The sequence below is a fragment of the Heptranchias perlo genome, chromosome 8, assembly GCF_035084215.1.
Source record: "Heptranchias perlo isolate sHepPer1 chromosome 8, sHepPer1.hap1, whole genome shotgun sequence".
Taxonomy (NCBI): domain Eukaryota; kingdom Metazoa; phylum Chordata; class Chondrichthyes; order Hexanchiformes; family Hexanchidae; genus Heptranchias; species Heptranchias perlo.
Window position 1 is genome coordinate 79089809 of NC_090332.1, and position 19630 is coordinate 79109438.

The 19630-nt window shown below is 38.9% G+C and overlaps 1 protein-coding gene across 2 annotated transcripts in view; it reads left to right on the forward strand.

Moving 5' to 3' along the window:
• Positions 1–522: 522 nt before the first annotated feature.
• The window catches only part of kiz (kizuna centrosomal protein), a 184341-nt gene continuing 165233 nt past the window's right edge, over positions 523–19630 (forward strand). The window contains exons 1-3 of one of the 2 annotated variants that reach the window (XR_010963565.1): positions 523–671; positions 9456–9518; positions 11804–11960. Coding sequence is in view for 1 of the 2 variants with exons in the window: in XM_067988390.1 (XP_067844491.1) it covers positions 607–671; positions 9456–9518; positions 11804–11960 (285 nt within the window). In the remaining variant the exon portion in view is untranslated. The remainder of the gene's footprint in view (positions 672–9455; positions 9519–11803; positions 11961–19630) is intronic. The other variant, XM_067988390.1, reaches the window with a different exon arrangement.

Genomic DNA, 19630 nt, shown 5'->3' on the forward strand with positions numbered 1-19630 from the left:
TATATAATCAAACATTAAAGGACAAATTGTAGACTACTTTTCACTGATGAATTTGTTGCGAACATGCCCTGATTCTTTTATGGCTACATCACTGTTGTGAAAGCTGTGTGAAACACTGGCTTCCTTTCAGATGAAAGTAGATGACCAACCTGAAATTGGAAAAGATCAGTTTATGTAATCCATAACAGCCAGATCTAACAAGTCTCAATCAACTGTAATAATTCTTATTAAGTTTGATTTAAAAATGTGCCCTATTTTTTTTTATCTATCTCATTCTTAAACGTAAACACAGCTCCGTGTGTTTTAAGGGGTTTCTGATCCCTCTCCCTCTTTGGATCATACACCTCATTCCTCATTTTGACGGTTGTGACAACTACTGTCTCATTAACAAGTCAGTTTACTCTTTACTATTTAAATTCATATATTTGCCCTTATGGTCCCCGAGTGTTATCCGGGTGCAGAAGCTGACAGGGTGGTGAGAGGGAGTGAGGGAGGTTATCTGTACCACACTGTTGTGATGGATGCTGCTCTTGGTCCTGGTACCCACACGCAGGGCTGTCTGGGAGCGGTTGCCCATGGTAACGGTACAAACCGGCGGTGGCGGACATGGCGGCGAACGAGCTGGGCCTTCTGGAGAGAGCGGGCGAACTGCAGCGGCAACTGCACGGCAGGTGAGCTCTGCCCCGGCACCGCGTCGGACCTCGGCCCCGTTACTGAGTCGCCTCAGCCGAACGGAAGGGACCCTGGAGCCCTGCCCCGCAGCAGTGGCTGGCCGCGGCATCCTGCTCGCAGGCCCCGAGTGGAGCCTCGGCCTCGAGTGGGAGGTTAATTCGTGTCCGCGTCAACTGGCTTGACTCTCCGACACGCGTCGGGACTTTAGAGCCACATAAAGGTGCACTGACAACAGGATGGGATGTCACAAAGAACGGCACAGGCCAGAAACCCATCTACATACAGGGTGTTGTACTTATCTTTTAAAATGAGATTCATCCAAATAGGTCACATTTTTGACAATAAAGAGAAAGAACTTGCATTTATATAGTGCCTTTCACCGCCTCAGGACGTCCCAAAGCGCTTTTGAAGTGTAGTCAAGGTTGCAATGTAGGAAAGGCAGCTGCCAAATTATGCACAGCAAGGTCCCACAGACAGCAATGTGATAATGACCAGATAATCTGTTTTAGCGAGGTTGGTTGAGGGATAAACATTGGTCAGGACACATAGGAACAGGAGTAGGCCATTCAGGCCCTGAGCCTGTTCTGTCATTCAGTTAGATCATGGCTGGGCTGTATCTTAACTCCATTTACCTGCCTTGGCTCCTTAATACCCTTGCCTAACAAAAACCTATCAATCTCAGTTTTGAAACTCTTCACGTAGTGTTGTGGGATCTTTTACGTCCACCTGATGCAGACGGGGCCCCGGTTTAATGTCTCATCCCAAAGAAATGTGTGATTGTCACTCAAAATGAATGAGACCTGACAGGTTTCCTCCGTATCATTAAGGATTCTCTAAGCTCTGCAACCCTCTGAGAACTCTGCCTTCCTCCAACTCTGGCCTCTTGTGCATCACCCAATCGTTAGCAGCAGCGCCTTCAGCCGTCTAGGCCCTAAGCTCTGGAATTACCTCCCTAAACCTCTCCGCTTCTCCATCTCTCTCTCCTCCTTTAGGAAGTTCCTTAAAACCCACGTCTTTGACCAAGCATTTAGTCACCTGTCCTAATATTTGCTTCTTTGGCTCGGCATTAGTAATAGAGAGTATTTCAATATACAAGATAGCGTATGTCACCACTAAATACAATTTTGAACGATATTGCTGACGTTCACACTGCAACACATCTCTTGGGTCCTTCAGTGCAAACTTTCACTAGCGTATGAATAGTCCATCTTTTAAAGCTGAAGAGCTGAAAAGAGAAAATTTTATCCAACTAAGAGTCACAAGTGTTTAATCTCTTCAACAAGTGTTCCAGACCTTTTACATTACAACTAGGGTCCTGGGAAAGTGATGCCAAAAGTGTTGGCTCTTCACTGGGTCATTTATGTTCAGGAGTGCTGGCGACAGCTCTTGCACCATATATCTGCAATCCCTGGCACTCGTTTACTATAAAAATGCCTTAAGTTAAGATATACTACTAGGTATGGATATTTTCAGTACAACCAACAGCACATTTTTTGTTGAATAGATTTGTGGTAAAATTCCAGTCATCATTTTTGAAATTAAAGGTTATTAGTTTCCAAAAATTGCAATAGTCCAGTAACTAAAAGAATAAAAAACAGAATTCAATAATCTCTGATAAAATGTCACTATTAGTACTAATAATATCATTAGGCCTAATGATAGTCTCACTGTAATTACAACAAATTAATGACACTTTTGATATGCTTTGTTTCTTACTGTTTTCTCAATTGTGCATGAACATAACAACTTTGAAATTTGAGCATCTATTAGAACAGGTCTGTATTTTGATTTTACACGTTGAACAATTGCACATATAGGTGGAATTGAACATAAAAATCAGTAGTTTTTATATTTGGATACTTTTCACATGGCACAATCCTCCTAGATTTAGCTCAGAGCCAACATTTTTAAAACACTTCGTGACATATCCTGAGCTTGGACTTCATAAAGAAGAAACTTCAGTTCAGCACCAACAGTTGAATGACGTAGCCCCTGCATGATTTCAGCCATTTTAGCTTTTTTCATCACCTCCCTTCGAAAGAGAACTCACTTCTCCATCATACTGGGACAGGAGGCTAGCAGTTCATACCTTGAAAATGTTATTTTTTAATCTATTATGACAAAAACATTTTTTACAGCTGGTTTCACATCACTTTGCCACTCCCCAAAAATAATCTAATTCAACAGCGCTCGGCATTAGAAAATTTCACCATAATTAAGCCTGAAACCACACAGTCCATTTTCAGCAACGTGTCAGAATTTTGTAGCTAAAGATATCTTGACATTGATCTATAGCAAAGTCATCAAGATCTACTTACCACTTGTTTTGCTTCTCTTCTTGACATTGCTGTCTTGATGCCACTTATCACACTGTTTGCTGATTCCCCTCCCTGTTAATTGTTGATCCCATTCCCTTAAAATTTGTGTTCCTACAAGAAATGATGCTTCCTGCTCCCTAAGTGCAACTTCTGTGATTATTGCTGCAACAGAAGAATAGTCCTTTACAGTCCAATGCTCCTAAGGACGTCAGGACATATGGGCCACAGATTTTTTCTTTTTTTTGACTCCCCCAGGAGTTAACATTACTATCAAATGGGAAAGATACTGCATAAAGTTTCACTGTCTAATAGGTAGGGTTACTTGCCCTTCTTTTCTAACATTGGTACGTAAACTGCAAAACAAAAATAACAATTTTAAATATCATTTAATTAATTAACCATTTTTGCAAATTTTACTCCAGCAGGACTAGGTCACTTAAAATTTGTTTAAGAAGAACGTACTCTCATGAAGGATGAGAACTCAAAAAACTTTAATTCTAAAAGAAGGCCTTTGATGATTCATAGGACAAATACATAGTGTGTTGTAGCAGTGAGCTATACAGACTAGGGTAGTCTAGTTTTGATACTTGGTCAATGCCAAATCAGGCAATGGCAGTGAGGACATTACAAATGGCCTCACTGTTTTAGGATTAGGGAGGAGAAATGTTAGCTAGGTTTCCTGCTCTTGACCACATTCTAGTGCTTCTGGAAGTGCACAGTGGACATTGGCTGAGGATAGCGTAGGCATGGATGTGATGGCTTTCCCAGCCAATGGTCACTGTCCAGACCCACACATGAACAGCTGCCTCTTGAACCAGGTATTGGTGTTTTGCTGCTGCTTGTGGAGCTGTACCCTACAATCGGTCAGCTGTCTTCATGAAAAGAGGGCTAAGGTTAAATTACTGTTCATGCTGTAACTACATAAAGTTTTAATGTAATCTTTGCCATATGTATTCCTTCATTGTTTGTCCACTCATTCATGTGGAATTCTCCCATTCTGATAACCTGTCTGTCCTTTCAAGCTCAAGTGAAGACACACAAGTTACAGTTTCCATTCCAGTATTTGGTGAAACTAGTGCAAAACACAAAAATTTGAGTGTTTTATTTAAAAAAAAGTTTTGTTCAATATTTTGAAGGCATGACTCAATAATATTAGTATGCAAATACATTGATATGGTAGCAGGGAATTAAACATACATTGGTTAAACTAGCTGACCAAATGTGTGTTATGGTTATTTTGTGATGATTCGAAGTGAATAAGTTTGGCTTGTGCCACATGGCTGAGTTGGTAGACCTCTTGGCTCTGAGTCAGCAGGTGAAGCTGAAAGTTCTACTCAAGGACATGAGCGCATAAGTTAGCCTGACATTTCAGTGCAATACTCATGGAGTGCGGCACTGTTTGAAGAACTTCGTGGAATGCTCTATGTATCCTGGCCATCATTCTTTGCTCAACAAAGACCACCAAATAGATTAACTGTTCATTAATCTCACTGCTGTTTTTGGGACCTTGCTATGGGCAAAATGCCTCCACATTTGCCTATAGAGGAACAATGATTGTACTTCGAAGTAATTCATTGCATGTGACGCACTTTGGGAAATCCTGAGAGACGTAAGAATCTATATAAATAAAGTCTTGTATAAATGTAAGCTTTTTCTTTCTCAGCATAGATTGATTGTCCTCAATGTACAGATCGTTATATGATGCAGGAGCAGAGTTTAATGTTAAACATTTACAATTGCAGTCAAGTTCACTTTCAACTTGAGGCAGTTTTTATTCACAAATGAAGTCATAAACTATTCATAAGATCACAAGTAGGCTGTGGAGTGTGTTACGAAGCAATTATACCTTGAAGATTTAGATAACTTAAACCCAGAACTTTCTCAGTGTCACAGAACTTTCAAATATATTGCCACTTTGAAATCCACTCCAATCTGTAAATACTATGCATTGTTGGAATTCGTAGGGTGATTTTATTACGTCTTTGCTGAATGGATGGTGTTGTATGTGTTTTTGTTAGTGATAGGTGTCATTGTGGATGGCAAGTTCCCACAATCATGACTTCAACTAATACGAGGTACTATGTGTTATAAGTGCAGCAACATTGGGTTTTGCTTTACTGCATGTAAAGGTCTATCCCAAATATCATACAATTACCTTTTTGCTGGAGAATCTGCAACTTTGACTATTAAATCAGCAAAGGAGCTGTTAATTGTCTCAAACGTACCTTACAAATGCATGTATATGTTTTATAAATGTTGTTATAAATATAAATGTTGTATTCTTAACCAGAATGATCTTTTAAATAATAAAGGATAGTATTATTTCAGATTTTACATGCTGAAATTCCTTGTGCTGATTATAGTTTCTACAAGAACACATTAAGTAAACCATCACCACACAAAAAATTACTTTCCTGGTCAGAGTTACAATTTCATCTTTGCACACTGTTGATGCACATAAAATACACGTGTATCATAACAGTGGAGTGGAAATAAAGGCTTTTTTAATGAGTATTGTGAGGAGTGTGCGATCCATTGTAGTGCTTAAAGCTATTGACTACAGTCGCAGGACGCACTTGTACAAGTTATTAAGATATTGGCCATTCCTGCTATTCAAACATAATGGTGCTGCTTCAGCAGTTGTGGAGTTACAGACTAATAGGCCAATCAGTTTATAGCTTCATTGTGTGAGTGGCCTTCAGTTCAACTTAAAAATAATCAGTTGGAAACAGGATAGTAATTATCGTTAGGGAAGAGCATTCAGATTCACTTGGGCTTTGGATATTCAACTAAATTGCAAATATCTCAACCGAAAGTCCGGAAAAAGGACAGACTAGTAAGTGAGTGTTGAAAATCTTCTAGATTCCAACAGGATTCAGGTGCCTATTTTTGATCAGATCAACTTCCAGGGATATCAGCTGTGTGCTCCTTCCATGCAAGTTCAGCAGTGTACTCATGATAGGGAGACCTAGGGATCGCAACACAGAGCCCTTACTCTGTACTCCTGCTACTGAATTATATCACACGCTGCCATGTGATTCTTCTCTCTTCGATAGGTGGGTTTAATATATACTCTATCGGCCTCTCAGACTCTAAGTCAATAAATAATTTATTTGCATAAAACAGATAAATTAACAATATACAGTATAAAACAGTGAATATACTTCACTATCATCTTTGTTGCATAAAATAATAAAGACACTACTTACTTTCTCTCTAAGTGTAGACTTTAAACCAGAAGCTAATTTCTTGTGCAATAGAACATGCAGCAGGTTCAAAATGGTCATCTCTACTGGCTGGCACAATCTTAAAACACAGAACCTTTCTGCTGGCTGAAAACCGGCTCTCAGAACAACAGGCTTCCCACAGAAATACAATCTAAACCCCTTTGAAGTTACAGTGAAACAAAAGGCTGCATTTCCAACACCAATATTAAATGAATAGCAACCCTTTGACAATGGCATGTGATGCTTGTCATGCAATGTAAAATCTGGGGCCATTTCACCCAATTAGCAACATGGATTTGCCATTCTACCTTCCTTAACACGTCACACCTTGTGGAGCCTACTGCAGCACCCCTGTTTCATCTTTGAGCTTGTGGATTTTCCTTTAAGAAATATACTGTGTGACCCCGTGTTCTTTCTAGCAATACAAAATACACATCAAAATTCACCACAGACATAAAACATTTTTGTTACAATAGTATTGAAATGAAATACTGCGCGTGTGTATGGTTCCATGTAATGGCAGTTGGGGGCTGAATCCTTGTGGTGTTCCACCCTTCCACCCTCCGTAAACTTCCACTCAACCAAAACTCTGCTGCCCGTATCCTAACTCGCACCAAGTCCCATTCACCCATCACCCCTGTGTTCGCTGACCTACATCTGGCAACGCCTCGAATTTAAAATTCTTATCCTTATGTTCAAATCCCTCCATGGCCTCGCCCCTCCCTATCTCTGTCACCTCCTCCAGCCCTAGAACCAGCCCTACAATCCTCCGAGATTTCTTCGCTCCTCCAATTCTGGCCTCTTGCGCATCACCGATTTCCATCGCCCCACCATTGGTGGCCGTGCCTTCAGCTGCCTGGGGCCTAAACTCTGGAATTCCCTCCCTAAATCTCTGCGCATCTCTACCTCTCTTCCGTTAAGGCACTCCTTAAAACCTACCTCTTTCACCTGTCTTAATATCTCTTTATGTGGCTCGGTGCCAAATTTTATTTGATAACGCTTGTGTGAAGCACTTTGGGATGTTTTACATCGAGTTATGTCGAAACTACAGCACAGAAACAGGCCATTTGACCCAACTGGTCTATGCCGGCATTTATGCTCCACACGAGCCTCCTCCCTCCCTGCTTTATCTAACCCTCAGGATACCCTTCCATTCCTTTCTCCCTCGTGCTTGTCTACCTTCCCCTTAAATACAAATATGCTATTTGCCTCAACTATTCCTTGTGGTAGCATGTTCCACATTCTTACCACTCTTTGGGTAAAGAAGCTTCTTCTGAATTCCCTATTGGATTTATTAGCGACTATTTTATATTTATGACCTCTAGTTTTGGACTCTCCCACAAGTGGAAACATTTTGTCTACGTCTACCCTATCAAATATCTTAAAGGCCTCTATCAGGTCACCCCTCAGCCTTCTCTTTTCTAGAGAAGAGAGTCCCTGCCTTTCAGTCTTTCCTGATAAGGCTACCCTCTCAGTTCTGGTATCCTTGTAAATTTTTTTGCACCCTCTCCAATGCTACTACATCCTTTCTATAATATGGAGACCAGAACTGTGCACAATTCTCCAAGTGTGGTCTAACCAAGGTTCTAGACAGGTTTAACATAACTTCTTTTCTTTTCAATTCTATCCCTCTAGAAATGAACGCTAGTGTTTGATTTGCTTTTTTTTATGGCCTTATTAACTTGCGTCGCTAGTTTTAGTGATTTGTGTATCTGTACCCCTAGATCCCTTTGCTCCTCTATCCCATTTACACTCTTATTATCCAAGCAATATGTGGCCTCCTTATTCTTCTTACCAAAAAGCACCACCTCACACTTATCTATATTGAAATTCACTTGCCAGTTGCATTAATGTCCTCTTGCATTTTGATGCATTCTTCCTTTGTATTAACGTTTTACTACGTTAAAGGTGCTATATAAATCCAAGTTGTTGTTGTTAAGCATGCATTCACACTATAACTGTAGCGTTGGTGTGAGAAATGGTTTTGCTTTGCACCGATGCTGTAGTTAGAGTATAAGCAGCCTAAATCTTGCTAGGGTGAAGAGGAGTTTCACTGCTTCACTTTAAAGTTAGTTCAGGCCTTGACACTTAAAATCACTTTGCAGCATATGCTAAACTTGTGTGAATGCACTGTAAGTTTATTAAAGTGTTCCTGATTTGACATGCTTATTTTAAAAAAAATAACTAATGGAGGAGAGTGATTACAAACAGTGTCAAATCTGGTCAAGTGGTGGATCTCAATGGTTGTGAAAAATTGGTATCACACTTGACTTACCACATTGCTATAGAGGTCACATTGATTTATAAATTGCTGGTTAACTGTTGTAAAATGTTTGCCTTCACCACATATCATTGTATTTATTTTAAAAATAAAGACCTGCCCACCATAAAAAGATGCTAGAGTGTGTTCTAAATAGTCTCAATTAAAATAAGACTAATTACTTTGTGTAATGTCTGCTTCTGCATTTTCAAAAGTAAATCTAACAATCTCTGGGGTTATTTACTTTGGATGGTTGTTACAAATTCCAGAAATTGTGCCAATGTAAATTAAATAGCCTTGGTTTAATCTACACAGATTTTCAAATAGTGCATGAGCCAACTATATTGAATGAATACATGGGGTGTTCTGCACAGAGGGGCATAGAAACTTGTTGTGGTAACTTCGTAACTATGAAGAAGCAATTTTAGTTAATGTCAAATACCTTACACTTTGCCTAGAAAAATTATGTACACAGAAGAGACTATTGCAGTGTCACCACCACAAGTTCATAAAGAACTGTGGCTTATTGCAGTACAGAAAATGGTGATTTGCTCTACATCTATTTAAAATGAAAATGACCTATCTAAAAGCCAGAACTTTATTGAAACATTTCAGTGTGCATGATTTTGAATTGGAAACTATGGTATCAGAAGATTGCAGCTTTTCTTTAATGCCCCGATCAACTATGATGGGTTTTGCCTTTTTGCCTTGGCATTCACATGTTTATAATACTTGTTTCCAAGTGCAAAAGCTTCGAAAGCATTCAGCTAACAGTCAACATATTTTATATATGACTATGTGTCATTAACGAGTCACGTTGTTTCATGAATTTGGGTGTAATTGCACATAATTTACAATTATTACCAGTGGTTGTAATGTTTGAAAGTGTATGAGATGTGCCATGACCTTGTTTTCTAATGTTTCCAATAATGTTGTGAATTCTTTCACAAGCATGTTCTAAATTTCCTTTTTTTTTAGTGAACGAAAAAGACTGGAGCTAGAAAAGAACCTTTTGGCATGTAGCAAGTCAGGTCGGTGGATGTAAGTAGAGCATTACATTGTATTGGTATTACTGCATGCACTTTTAAATCAAGATCTTCTTAACATTTGTCATGACTACCAGTCTTACGTAAAATGAATTTGGTGAATTTTTGTGGAACATTTTTTCCATTTTCCTGCACCCAATATCAGCAAAAGTATTTCAATGTCTGGTGTAGTAAATGGCTGATAAACACTAAAACATCCTCTTCTCTGCCCTGGCAATGATCTGAGTCAACAGGGAGCCAGCTGCAGTGCTGATCCATCTGCTGTAAGAATACTTGTGGTTAGTACTTGCAGGGTTGGCACAACCAGTGATAGAATTGCTCAGCTGCAGCTTCAAGCCTGTACATGGGGCTGTATTTTTTGTCTTGCTTCTTAGTCCCCTGCCCCTTCAAACTTGGCAGAGGTGGCTAACGAGTTGAGATGCCTTCTGAGCCTTTGTGAAAACCTTTTGTCTCTACATTGCCACACAATGCTTCATTCCTGATAGCCATTAAGTGACTTATTTTGGAAAGTGCACATGTGTGGATGTCAGATAAGGGTATGATCAGGTTTTGTAGTTATGCCTGTGTGCCTTCCATGGATGGATAGCAGGGTAACTCTTGGAGAATTTTCTGGTCTCCATCTCTGAAGTGGAACGGCAGAGATCCATTTCCCCAGTTTTGTGCTCCGCTTACGAACTTTCAGTTTGGTTTTAAGTTGAGTCCTAGCAGTTCTCACCTCAAACTGATTGCCTAATTTCCCCAGAGTGCTGGTGCTTCCTATGGGTGCATGGAGTTATGCTGATGATGTGATGTTCTGGCTTCATGGCTTCAGCTTGTTTTTCAGCACTTGTCTACAAAAGGAGAAGACCATAACGTGGATTGCATTAATGTATGTGTTGAAGTGTATGATTGAGTAAGGGGAGGAGAAAGAACAAGAAAAGGATGGTGTTAGCCCTGAGCCCTCCAACCTCACAATGGCCTACCGCTTCTATAGTTTCAGGAACACTTTGTCCAGCATGACCTGTTCATGTTGACTCAGGGGTCTGAACTGAGGGAGATCTCCTCAAGTTCAGGTCTGTCCCCTGCTTTTATGCACCACTTTGTCCTACAAGGACAGAAGTAGTACTGAGAGGTTGTAAGTTTGGATAGCACAATACCAAGTGTATTAAAGCTAGTATGTGAGTAATTGAGCATGTTAGTTGTGTGGTAAGCTTACTTTGTGGAGGCACATTTCCAAATGGTCAAGCGATAACAGTTACATTTTTAATTGGCAGTAGTAAACCGTGCCTGCTGCAGTATGAGCATGCATGGGAAGCTTGGAAAGTGCCGTTTCTTAGGGCTTAGTATGCAGCCTCAGTCAGGGTGCAACAGGATAAGAGCAAACTATTAGTGGCCTGCGTTCTTTGTCCATCCACTTGACATAGTTCACTGCTGACTAGCATCACTGAGGCAGACCTCCAGAGGCTATTAACCCTTTTCCTCATCTTTTAGAGACTGGATTTACTCTGACAGCCATCTCCTAACAAACAGCTGGCACATTTCTTCTGAGAGGAAGTTGCCTTAGAATGCCAAAGAGTGCAAACCTCCTTCTCAGATGACCTCCAAACATGCATCTGAGAATTGAATTGATCTGCTCCTTCCTACAGCCATATCTCCTTCTGTCTTTAACAACAATTAATCTGTCCCTTTAAATAAGAGCTGTTGCCGTGCGTTATTTCCTGCATCCCATTTGAGTTCCCAAAGACAGGCCCAGTTCAAGCTCAGTTCAGGCTGGGAGCTCACCACGAATATGTAATGAGGAAAATCTCAGGAAATCCCGCAAGTCTGGTCCAGCACAATTTTGGCAAGTGTTATGCTCGCTACTCCGAGGTTCTGCCATTTGAGCACCAGGACCAAAATATGTACCTTTTCATTATCTAGACTTACACATGAACAACGGCCACAGGCTAGTGCATGTGGAACTGCGTCTCAGGAAGATGAACATCTTCAGGAAAGGAAGAAAGAAAAGCATGTATCAATGAGATGCAAACCACAGGGTGCTCCGTGCATAGGTGGACTAATATCAAAATGTGTCATTATTTCTGGCTGATGTACTTTCTTACAATAACAGTGGTTATTGCAAATGCTGAAACTTGAATTATTATCATTTCAAAATGGGGTGGATTTGAATTGCAATATTAAATATTTAAAAAGTCTAATTTTACATATTGCCAATATTCTGCCTGATCCTCTTTTTTTTGTTACAAAAGAAAATTTTAAGCGGTGTTTGGCTAACACTCCACTATTTTTTCTCAATTCTAGGCTAAGAAGTGCCAAATTGAAAAGTTATTTGAAAGAACTATGTGAACGGGAGAAAAAAGCCCAACTTCGCAACCATCAGTTGCTCAAGGATTTTGAGTGTATTGAAGCCCAGATCACAGCATTAACATTAGGTTCGGACACACTGAAACAAATGAAGGTAGAAGATTATTAACTGTGAATCCAATTGTTTACTGTTTAATAGATTCAAATTCTAGGGCATTAAGTATTTAATTATGCAGAGTGTAATGAATACCTAAGAGTAATTACAAGGCAGTAATCTCATCACAGATTTCAGAGGAAGCTACAAACCAGAAGAATAGTTTATGATCTTTGTATGACCTACAGATCAAGATTATAACCTCAAAACCATTTCCATGTGTATATTTTTGTAAAAAGTTATCTATCTATATATATATATCTATATATATATATATATATATATCTATATATATATATCTATATATTATATATATATATATATAATTAATTATATGAGGTAGTGTTGTTTTGTTTTTGCCAAATGCTCCATTTAGTTCAGATGTATGGCATTAAAGATTGTGGCTTATTGTATGTTTGTTGAGTGATTATCTGTGGTGGATGGCGAGAAAATTAATCAGTATATATTGCAAGGTGATAATTTTGAAGATACATAAAGTTATGAAGTTTGTTTTCTTAAAGATGCACCAACTGTATAAAAATGGACTTGCCACCTTTTTTTCCTTTCACTGTGCATTTTTCAAATACGATATACTTGGGATTGAATTTGGTTTGGTTGGTGTTATTCTTAACCAAATTCAATCTTCTCGTATTTCAGTCACCACCTGAAAAGTTCTTTTGATGAATTTGTTATTTGTGGTGAATGGATGCTGGTGATATCCATCAGTTTTAAGTTTTGTGTTTAAAATTGGTGGACAAAGAATTCAGAGTTGAAGGATTTCTCAACTTGGACACCCCAGATGAGGAATCCTTTTCCAAAGAAAATGTATTTTGGATATTATACAACAACAACAACTTGCATTTATATAGCGCCTTTAACGTAGTAAAATGTCCCAAGGCGCTTCTCTGGAGTGTTATCAATAAAAGTTTGACACCGAGCCACATAAGGAGATATTAAGACAGGTAAGGTAGCTTTTTAAGGAGCGTCTTAAAGGAGGAGAGGTAGAGAGCTGGAGAGGTTTAGGGAGGGAATTCCAGAGCTTAGGGCCTAGGCAGCTGAAGGCAAGGCTGCCAATGGTGGAACGATGAAAATCATGCACAAGATGTGCAAGAGACCAGAATTGGAGGAGCGCAGAGATTGCGCAGAAATACCAAGTGGGCATTTTAAGCTGGGCCATTTACACCACCTGATTTAGATTTATTTGCTTCTGAGCCTTCAGCTTTCTAAAGTGCAATATTTTTATATCCATCTACTATTGGAATAAATATTTGTAACTCAGTAAAATTTAGTGCTCCCAGTGGCTCAGTTGGTAAAGGCAACACACAGCATGGGACTGAGCTAATTGGACCAAGAGGTTCCAGGCTTACTTCCCGGTTGATGCTGAATGAGCTGATCTCAGCTTGAGTGTCTGTAAAATGCTATAATTCCTCTTTGTCCATTTGTCAGGAAGCAGAAAAAACTGCCAGGGCTCCTGCTCTTGATTACTATTCAATGACCCATGCTGGAAAGTGCATGCGTGTAAACACTGTTTTTCACTTTTTAGCCCTATGGTTAAGTGCCTTGCCAACACTCATTATCAAGGTCCACACAGAAGAATGACTGGAACTGTATTCCAGCAAGAATCAGCATCTTCAGGAGAGGATAAAATTGGTGTGATCTTTTTGTAAAATAAACAATTTTTAAAAAAAAGCTGCATAGCCACAGAGTAAAACTGTGACCACATCTACTGTTCTCTATATTCAGCAGCTCTGTGACAGCAATGTTTTATAGTTAGTCACAGGGTTAGTGAAAACTTATAGCAACATAGACATCTTAAAAAAAACATCATTTATGTTGTATACATTTTGGATCTCTGAAACAGAGTTTGTACATTTCTGTTGCACAATTCAGCAGCAGAGCAAAAGTTTTCACCAGTTGTATTGAAAACTCTAAACAGCCTTATTTTGGCACTCTAACAGTTTTCTTGTTTTATGAAACCCAAGTCCCATAAAGGGATTATGTTAAGAAAGCGATACTGGTTTAATATTTTATGAGATATAATTTCATTTCACTTTGTCACTTATAAGGAGTGCATCTTTCTCACTTTTGGAATAATAGTGATAATCCTGATTTCTGTGGAATGGAAGAAGGCTATAACTGCTCCATAACAGGAGAATTGGCGGGAGGGTTTAGTCTTCACCTTTATTGATGGGCTGTACAAATTCATGCACTAGTGGTCTGGACATGGGTAAAGATGTCATTGGAAGGTTGATCTTCTTTCCTCATCACTCATGATTTGCCTATCCAGTCCTAAAGTTTTGCAATCATTCTAATTTTTCATATAGTCTGGACTACACATATTTTAGCACCTCAAAAAGTAAGTAATGATCTGTTTTTAAGTCAAAGTCAGGCAAGCTATACTACATTTTTGCTTTTGTTCATATGCCTGAAACGAAAAGCTAACATTTTCAGCAATGAATGAATGATAATACATTCTACGGCAAAAGTTGAATGTTTTCATTCAGAAGCTCAAGTTAAGAAGTATCCATTAACTAACAAAATGCTTAATAATTATGATGTCTTGATATTTTTATTAATCAACTTTCGCATGTGAAAAAATAGATAAATTTCAATGAATAATATGTGGATAATTCATTAACATCCTGATTGGTACAAACCTATATTTCAGTTTGAATAAACTACTCTCCAGTTGATATTTATCTATAGTTCTACTTGCACATTTGCTGTTGCTTTTTCTCTTGCATAATACAATTTTGCAACTATGCAGCACTTTTGAACAAAAGATGTAATTAAAGAAGAATTTTAACAAAATGTAGGCAATCGATATCTATCAGACAGCAGCAATATTAAAATATAACTTCACAAAGAGAACTTAATGCTATTCTGCGAACATCTGAACGACATAAATAGGGCAATGAAAAGGTGAAAAAAAACCCATAAAAAGATTAAAATACGAGTGCCATAATCCAAGATTCTCGACATGTTTTGTAGAAACCAACGATCTTTGGTGTAAGTGGCTGAGTGCGTTAGCAGGCTGGTGTTCCATGCCAATGCACGTGGAATGATAGGATGTGGGTTCACATCCAGAATTCTTCACATGCTGAGTTTTCAATCTCTGCCTCATTATCACAGAGAAGTAGTGAGCAGAGGCAAGGTGCTTTCTCACAGGGAGAGAGGATGATGAGACCTCCTGACCACCTTTGTGTGCCATTAAGCAGGTCTTTTGTCTCCTCTTGAGAATTGGTATGTGCAAATCTTGCTTTCGATTTTGTGGGCCTCCAGCAAGGTTAACCATGAGGAGACCCCCTTATCCAGTCTAGTCCTTTCCTCTCTGTATGTGCAGTGCTTAACACTGTGCTTAACACAGTATAACTCAAGTCTGCCAGCTGCGCATCGCGTTCTACAAGTATTGGTCTGAGACCGTTACCTGTTGACTAACAACCCCCATAATCAGTTTCTGTATTTCAGTGATGTGAAAGACACTTAGATTCCATGGAACCTGATTCCTGGAACTGAACATCAGCTGACTCTTTAACCTGCTAAATTTTCTATTCTCAGTCCTTCTAGGATTGATGGTGCATTACTCAGCATGCTTGCTGCATCTGCCTATGGATTGTATACTGTGCTCTAATCAGCTGGAATAATAATTTGCAGAGACAGCAAAGCTACTCAGCAGCAAGCAAAATTAAAATGGAATGGCAATGAATAGGGAACATATGATGAACAGCATTTAAGGCCATGGATTTGTGTGCTGCGAAAAGTGGTTTTGGTTATTTTGCATGTGGTGAAGGTGGGTGTGTTGTACTTTTTTAATTTAAAAAAAAGTTAATGGCAACAGTACAGTTAAAAAGTGATTCTTATGAAGCTTTCATTGACTGCAGGTTTGAATTCAGATGGAATTTACATGTATCATAGCAGTGAAAAACTGCTAGAAATGTTCTTCCATAATATCCTCATGTACTATAGGGAATAACTAATTGATGAAAAATGACACACTAGTGATGTTTAAAGTGTTGAAACTTCATTTTTCTTCATATGTTCAGTGGGCGATTTATACCTCATTTTGAAGGAATACAAGAAAATTGATTTTGCAGATGCACTACTGCAAAATGTGATTCGTGCGAAACCGCCAGAGTCTTGGGAGGGTGGAAATTATAGTGTTTCTGAAAGTCCTGTCCAAGTCTCCACTTTTCAGTGGATCTGTGCAGCAGCTGTTGGGATGTTTACATAAAAGAGACCAATTACAATGTTGACAACTGTACCAATAATGACACTGCTGTTCATTGTATTACCCTTTTTGACACACAGCTGAAATAACTAATATAATTGGATGGCTAGTTACCTATATGCACTATTTTTAAATAAGGAGAGTATGCTTTTTACAATAAAAAAAAAACACATCGCAACAGAACTGCCACCGTCCTGAAGCAAGTTTCAGTTAGATATTACTGGGGAGATGGACAAATGCCCCAGTTATACTGCATATTTGGCATTGGCATGGCAAGATCCCTTTTGCACTGCATCATGCACAACCCTGACAGGGTGATCTTTCATTGCTAGCATTGTGTATTTTGATGTTTATAAAGAATTCAGGAGATCCACTGTACTGTCTTTAGATTTTTGATAAAGAAGAACTGACTATCCCATCAGCTCTTTTCCATTATTAGAACTTTCACTGGCAACTGGAGGCTGGTGAGCAGAACTTTATGTATGCATTTACAAATGGCTGCATGGAGCTCTGCTTTTCCTCACTCAAGTGGTGTGAGTGACTAGTATACCTGCAGCTTCCAGTTTGCATCATTCTTAAAAATACACTCAATAAATATAACTAGGGCACTAATCCCACTAACCTTCCTCATACTCACCCTTATCTTTATCCCACAAAAAAAATTAAGATTTTGGTAATGGAAGTCACTGCAGTGGAACCTGTATTTGCAGTCACCTTTATAAAGCAGCTGTTGATAATGGTCTCATTTTGTGGTCCTGACCAACAACTAATACAAGACAATGGGGATGATACTGTATAGAGCAGTCAGCTTTGTATTCCATATCATGATCACTTAATTCAGTCATTCTCTATTATGGTTATTGAATTGCATGTGCATAGAATAGAATCATAGAATCATAGAAGTTACAACATGGAAACAGGCCCTTCGGCCCAACATGTCCATGTCGCCCAGTTTATACCACTAAGCTAGTCCCAATTGCCTGCACTTGGCCCATATCCCTCTATACCCATCTTACCCATGTAACTGTCAAGACTCAGGATTGGATGGGAGTTGGAGGCTGATCAGTTGGGTCAAGATTAGATGAAAGTCAGAGGCTGTGGAGTTGGGACATATTGGGTATAAAACTATACAATTCAATTAGTTTCTCAGGCCTGAGTTTTAACTGTTCAAATATATATGCATATAGATCTCCATAATCACAAGAACATTAATAAACCATTTTAAAGTATGTTGTCCCAGGATTTTGCCTTAGATTGCATTTAGTATGAGCTTTGTCCAGACAGATGCAGTGAAAGCTTAGTTCCAGAACTACATGATGGTGCTTTTAGATGTTAGTTTATGTTTTTTTATGAGTATATATTTAAAATCCAGATGATAATGTGTAACCTAACAGTAAAGTGTTTGGCCTATGAGAGGATCTGTACCAATTCTTTTGGAGAAAAATAACAGTTTTTTAAAGTTAGCTTTTAGTTGAAGTCTAAAATTGCCAGCTGAGATCCTTCATAAGGATGTGAATTTATGACTAATTTGTCCTGTCCTATGGGTAATTAATAGAATAGATGGTTTAAACTGTAATGGCCTTTATCAGGTGACTTGTTCGGTTTAATTGTTGAATTCATTCATGTTAAAACTGGATAGCCATGTGGTGAAGGAAAGAATACTAGAGCCTGGTCTTTAGTTGTTTCCAAGCCTTTATTCACAGAGTTTCCTCTTGCACACCCCCCACCCTAGCTAAGCTCTCTTATAAAAAGGATCCAAGAGAGTCCCCATTCGATACCCACCACCTGAATACAATTAACCCCATTTGATACAAATCATACAATTAACAATTCATCTTTTAAAACATTGTACAGAAAATGCATCATTATATTTCAAAGCTATACAGTCAAGCACAAAAGTAGTGCAAAGTTCAGAGTTCAGAAAAAAAATGAGGTTATGAGAACACCCCCATAATGATGAGACTTGCCTAAACCTGTAAGTACAAAAATCGCAGTTCTTTTACCCTCAGGCATTCAGAACAAAACCTAGTCTACACACTGAAATACTTCTCACTACTTTTAAAAAAATACATTTATATTTTCCATTTTATTGATATATTTCATCAAGATGAGGCATGTCAATACTGTGGAACAGAATATATTTCCCTCCTACTTTTATGCCCCAGTGTTGATATCAGGCACTCCTAAGTCATATATAGTATGGACAGCTGCAGAGCAAAGGTCCTTTTGAGTTTTATTACCGTGGTTCTTAAGTATAAGTGACCTCCTTTGAATCCTGGCATTATGATCCAAGATTTGTTACGTGGAATGCTACACTCCTGGTTTTGATGTCATACAGCACTGTTGTGGATCAAAGCTCTTAAGGGAAAGGAACTGTCAGTTAATATGCTAAGAACATAATTGTCCTCTGGATACTGCAAGGAATTAAGCTTTTCTTCATTGCCTACATCTTAATAGCACCTTGTAGTTTTCTTCTCATAATAGCCTTCCCACGGCTCTGTTTCTGGACAGCTGGACAATTTAGTGGCATACTCTCCATTGTTATGGCTCTGCTGAAGGGGTGGAACACACACAATCCAAAACACAACTTGGACAAGTCCTGTAGCCCCTATAATACTGACAGTGGGAAAAACAAAAGCACAGGTAGGCACTGATACCATTGTTTATTTGTGTGCAGCACTGCTCATATTTAATTAACCTAATTTAATCTCTTCACGAATCTATACAATTGAGGAAACGAGCACATATTCTTGTCATTCTTACATTAAGAATATGGTCTGGCTAGATTTCAAAACATTTCAACAGATCTGGCAATGATATTTATCAGTTATATGCTTTACACTTCATAAAAGAGCACTATTTGAAGAAGAGCTAGGGATTTCTCCCCGCTGTCCTGGCCAATATTTATCCCTCAACCAACATCACTAAAACAGATTATCTGGTTATTATTTCATTGCTGTCTTTGGAACCTTGCTGTGCACAACTTGGCTGCCGCGTTTCCTACATTACAACAGGAACACTTCAAAAGTAGTTCAGTGGCTGTAAAGTGCTTTGGGACATCCTGAGGTCATGAAGGCGCTGTATAAATGAAAGTCGTTCTTTCTTTTCCCAGATGGTGGAAGGCGAACTAGATGGATCGTGGTCTTTTTTCGTCTAGCAATTCCTATGTTCCTATTTGGCAGATAAGTCACCAAACTTCAGAGTGACTCCTTGTGTGAAGCAATGTATGAACGCAAGCATTACTGTTAAATTCGAAACAGAGGTCTCTGCTCTGCCCCCAAACCTGGACCCACATTCCAGCCTTTCAACCCTTCCTGCAGATTGAGAATTGTAAACAATTTTACAACACCAAGTTATAGTCCAATGATTTTTATTTGAAATCTACAAGCTTTCGGAGGTTTCCTCCTTCCTCAGGTAAATGTTTGTAGATTTCAAATAAAAA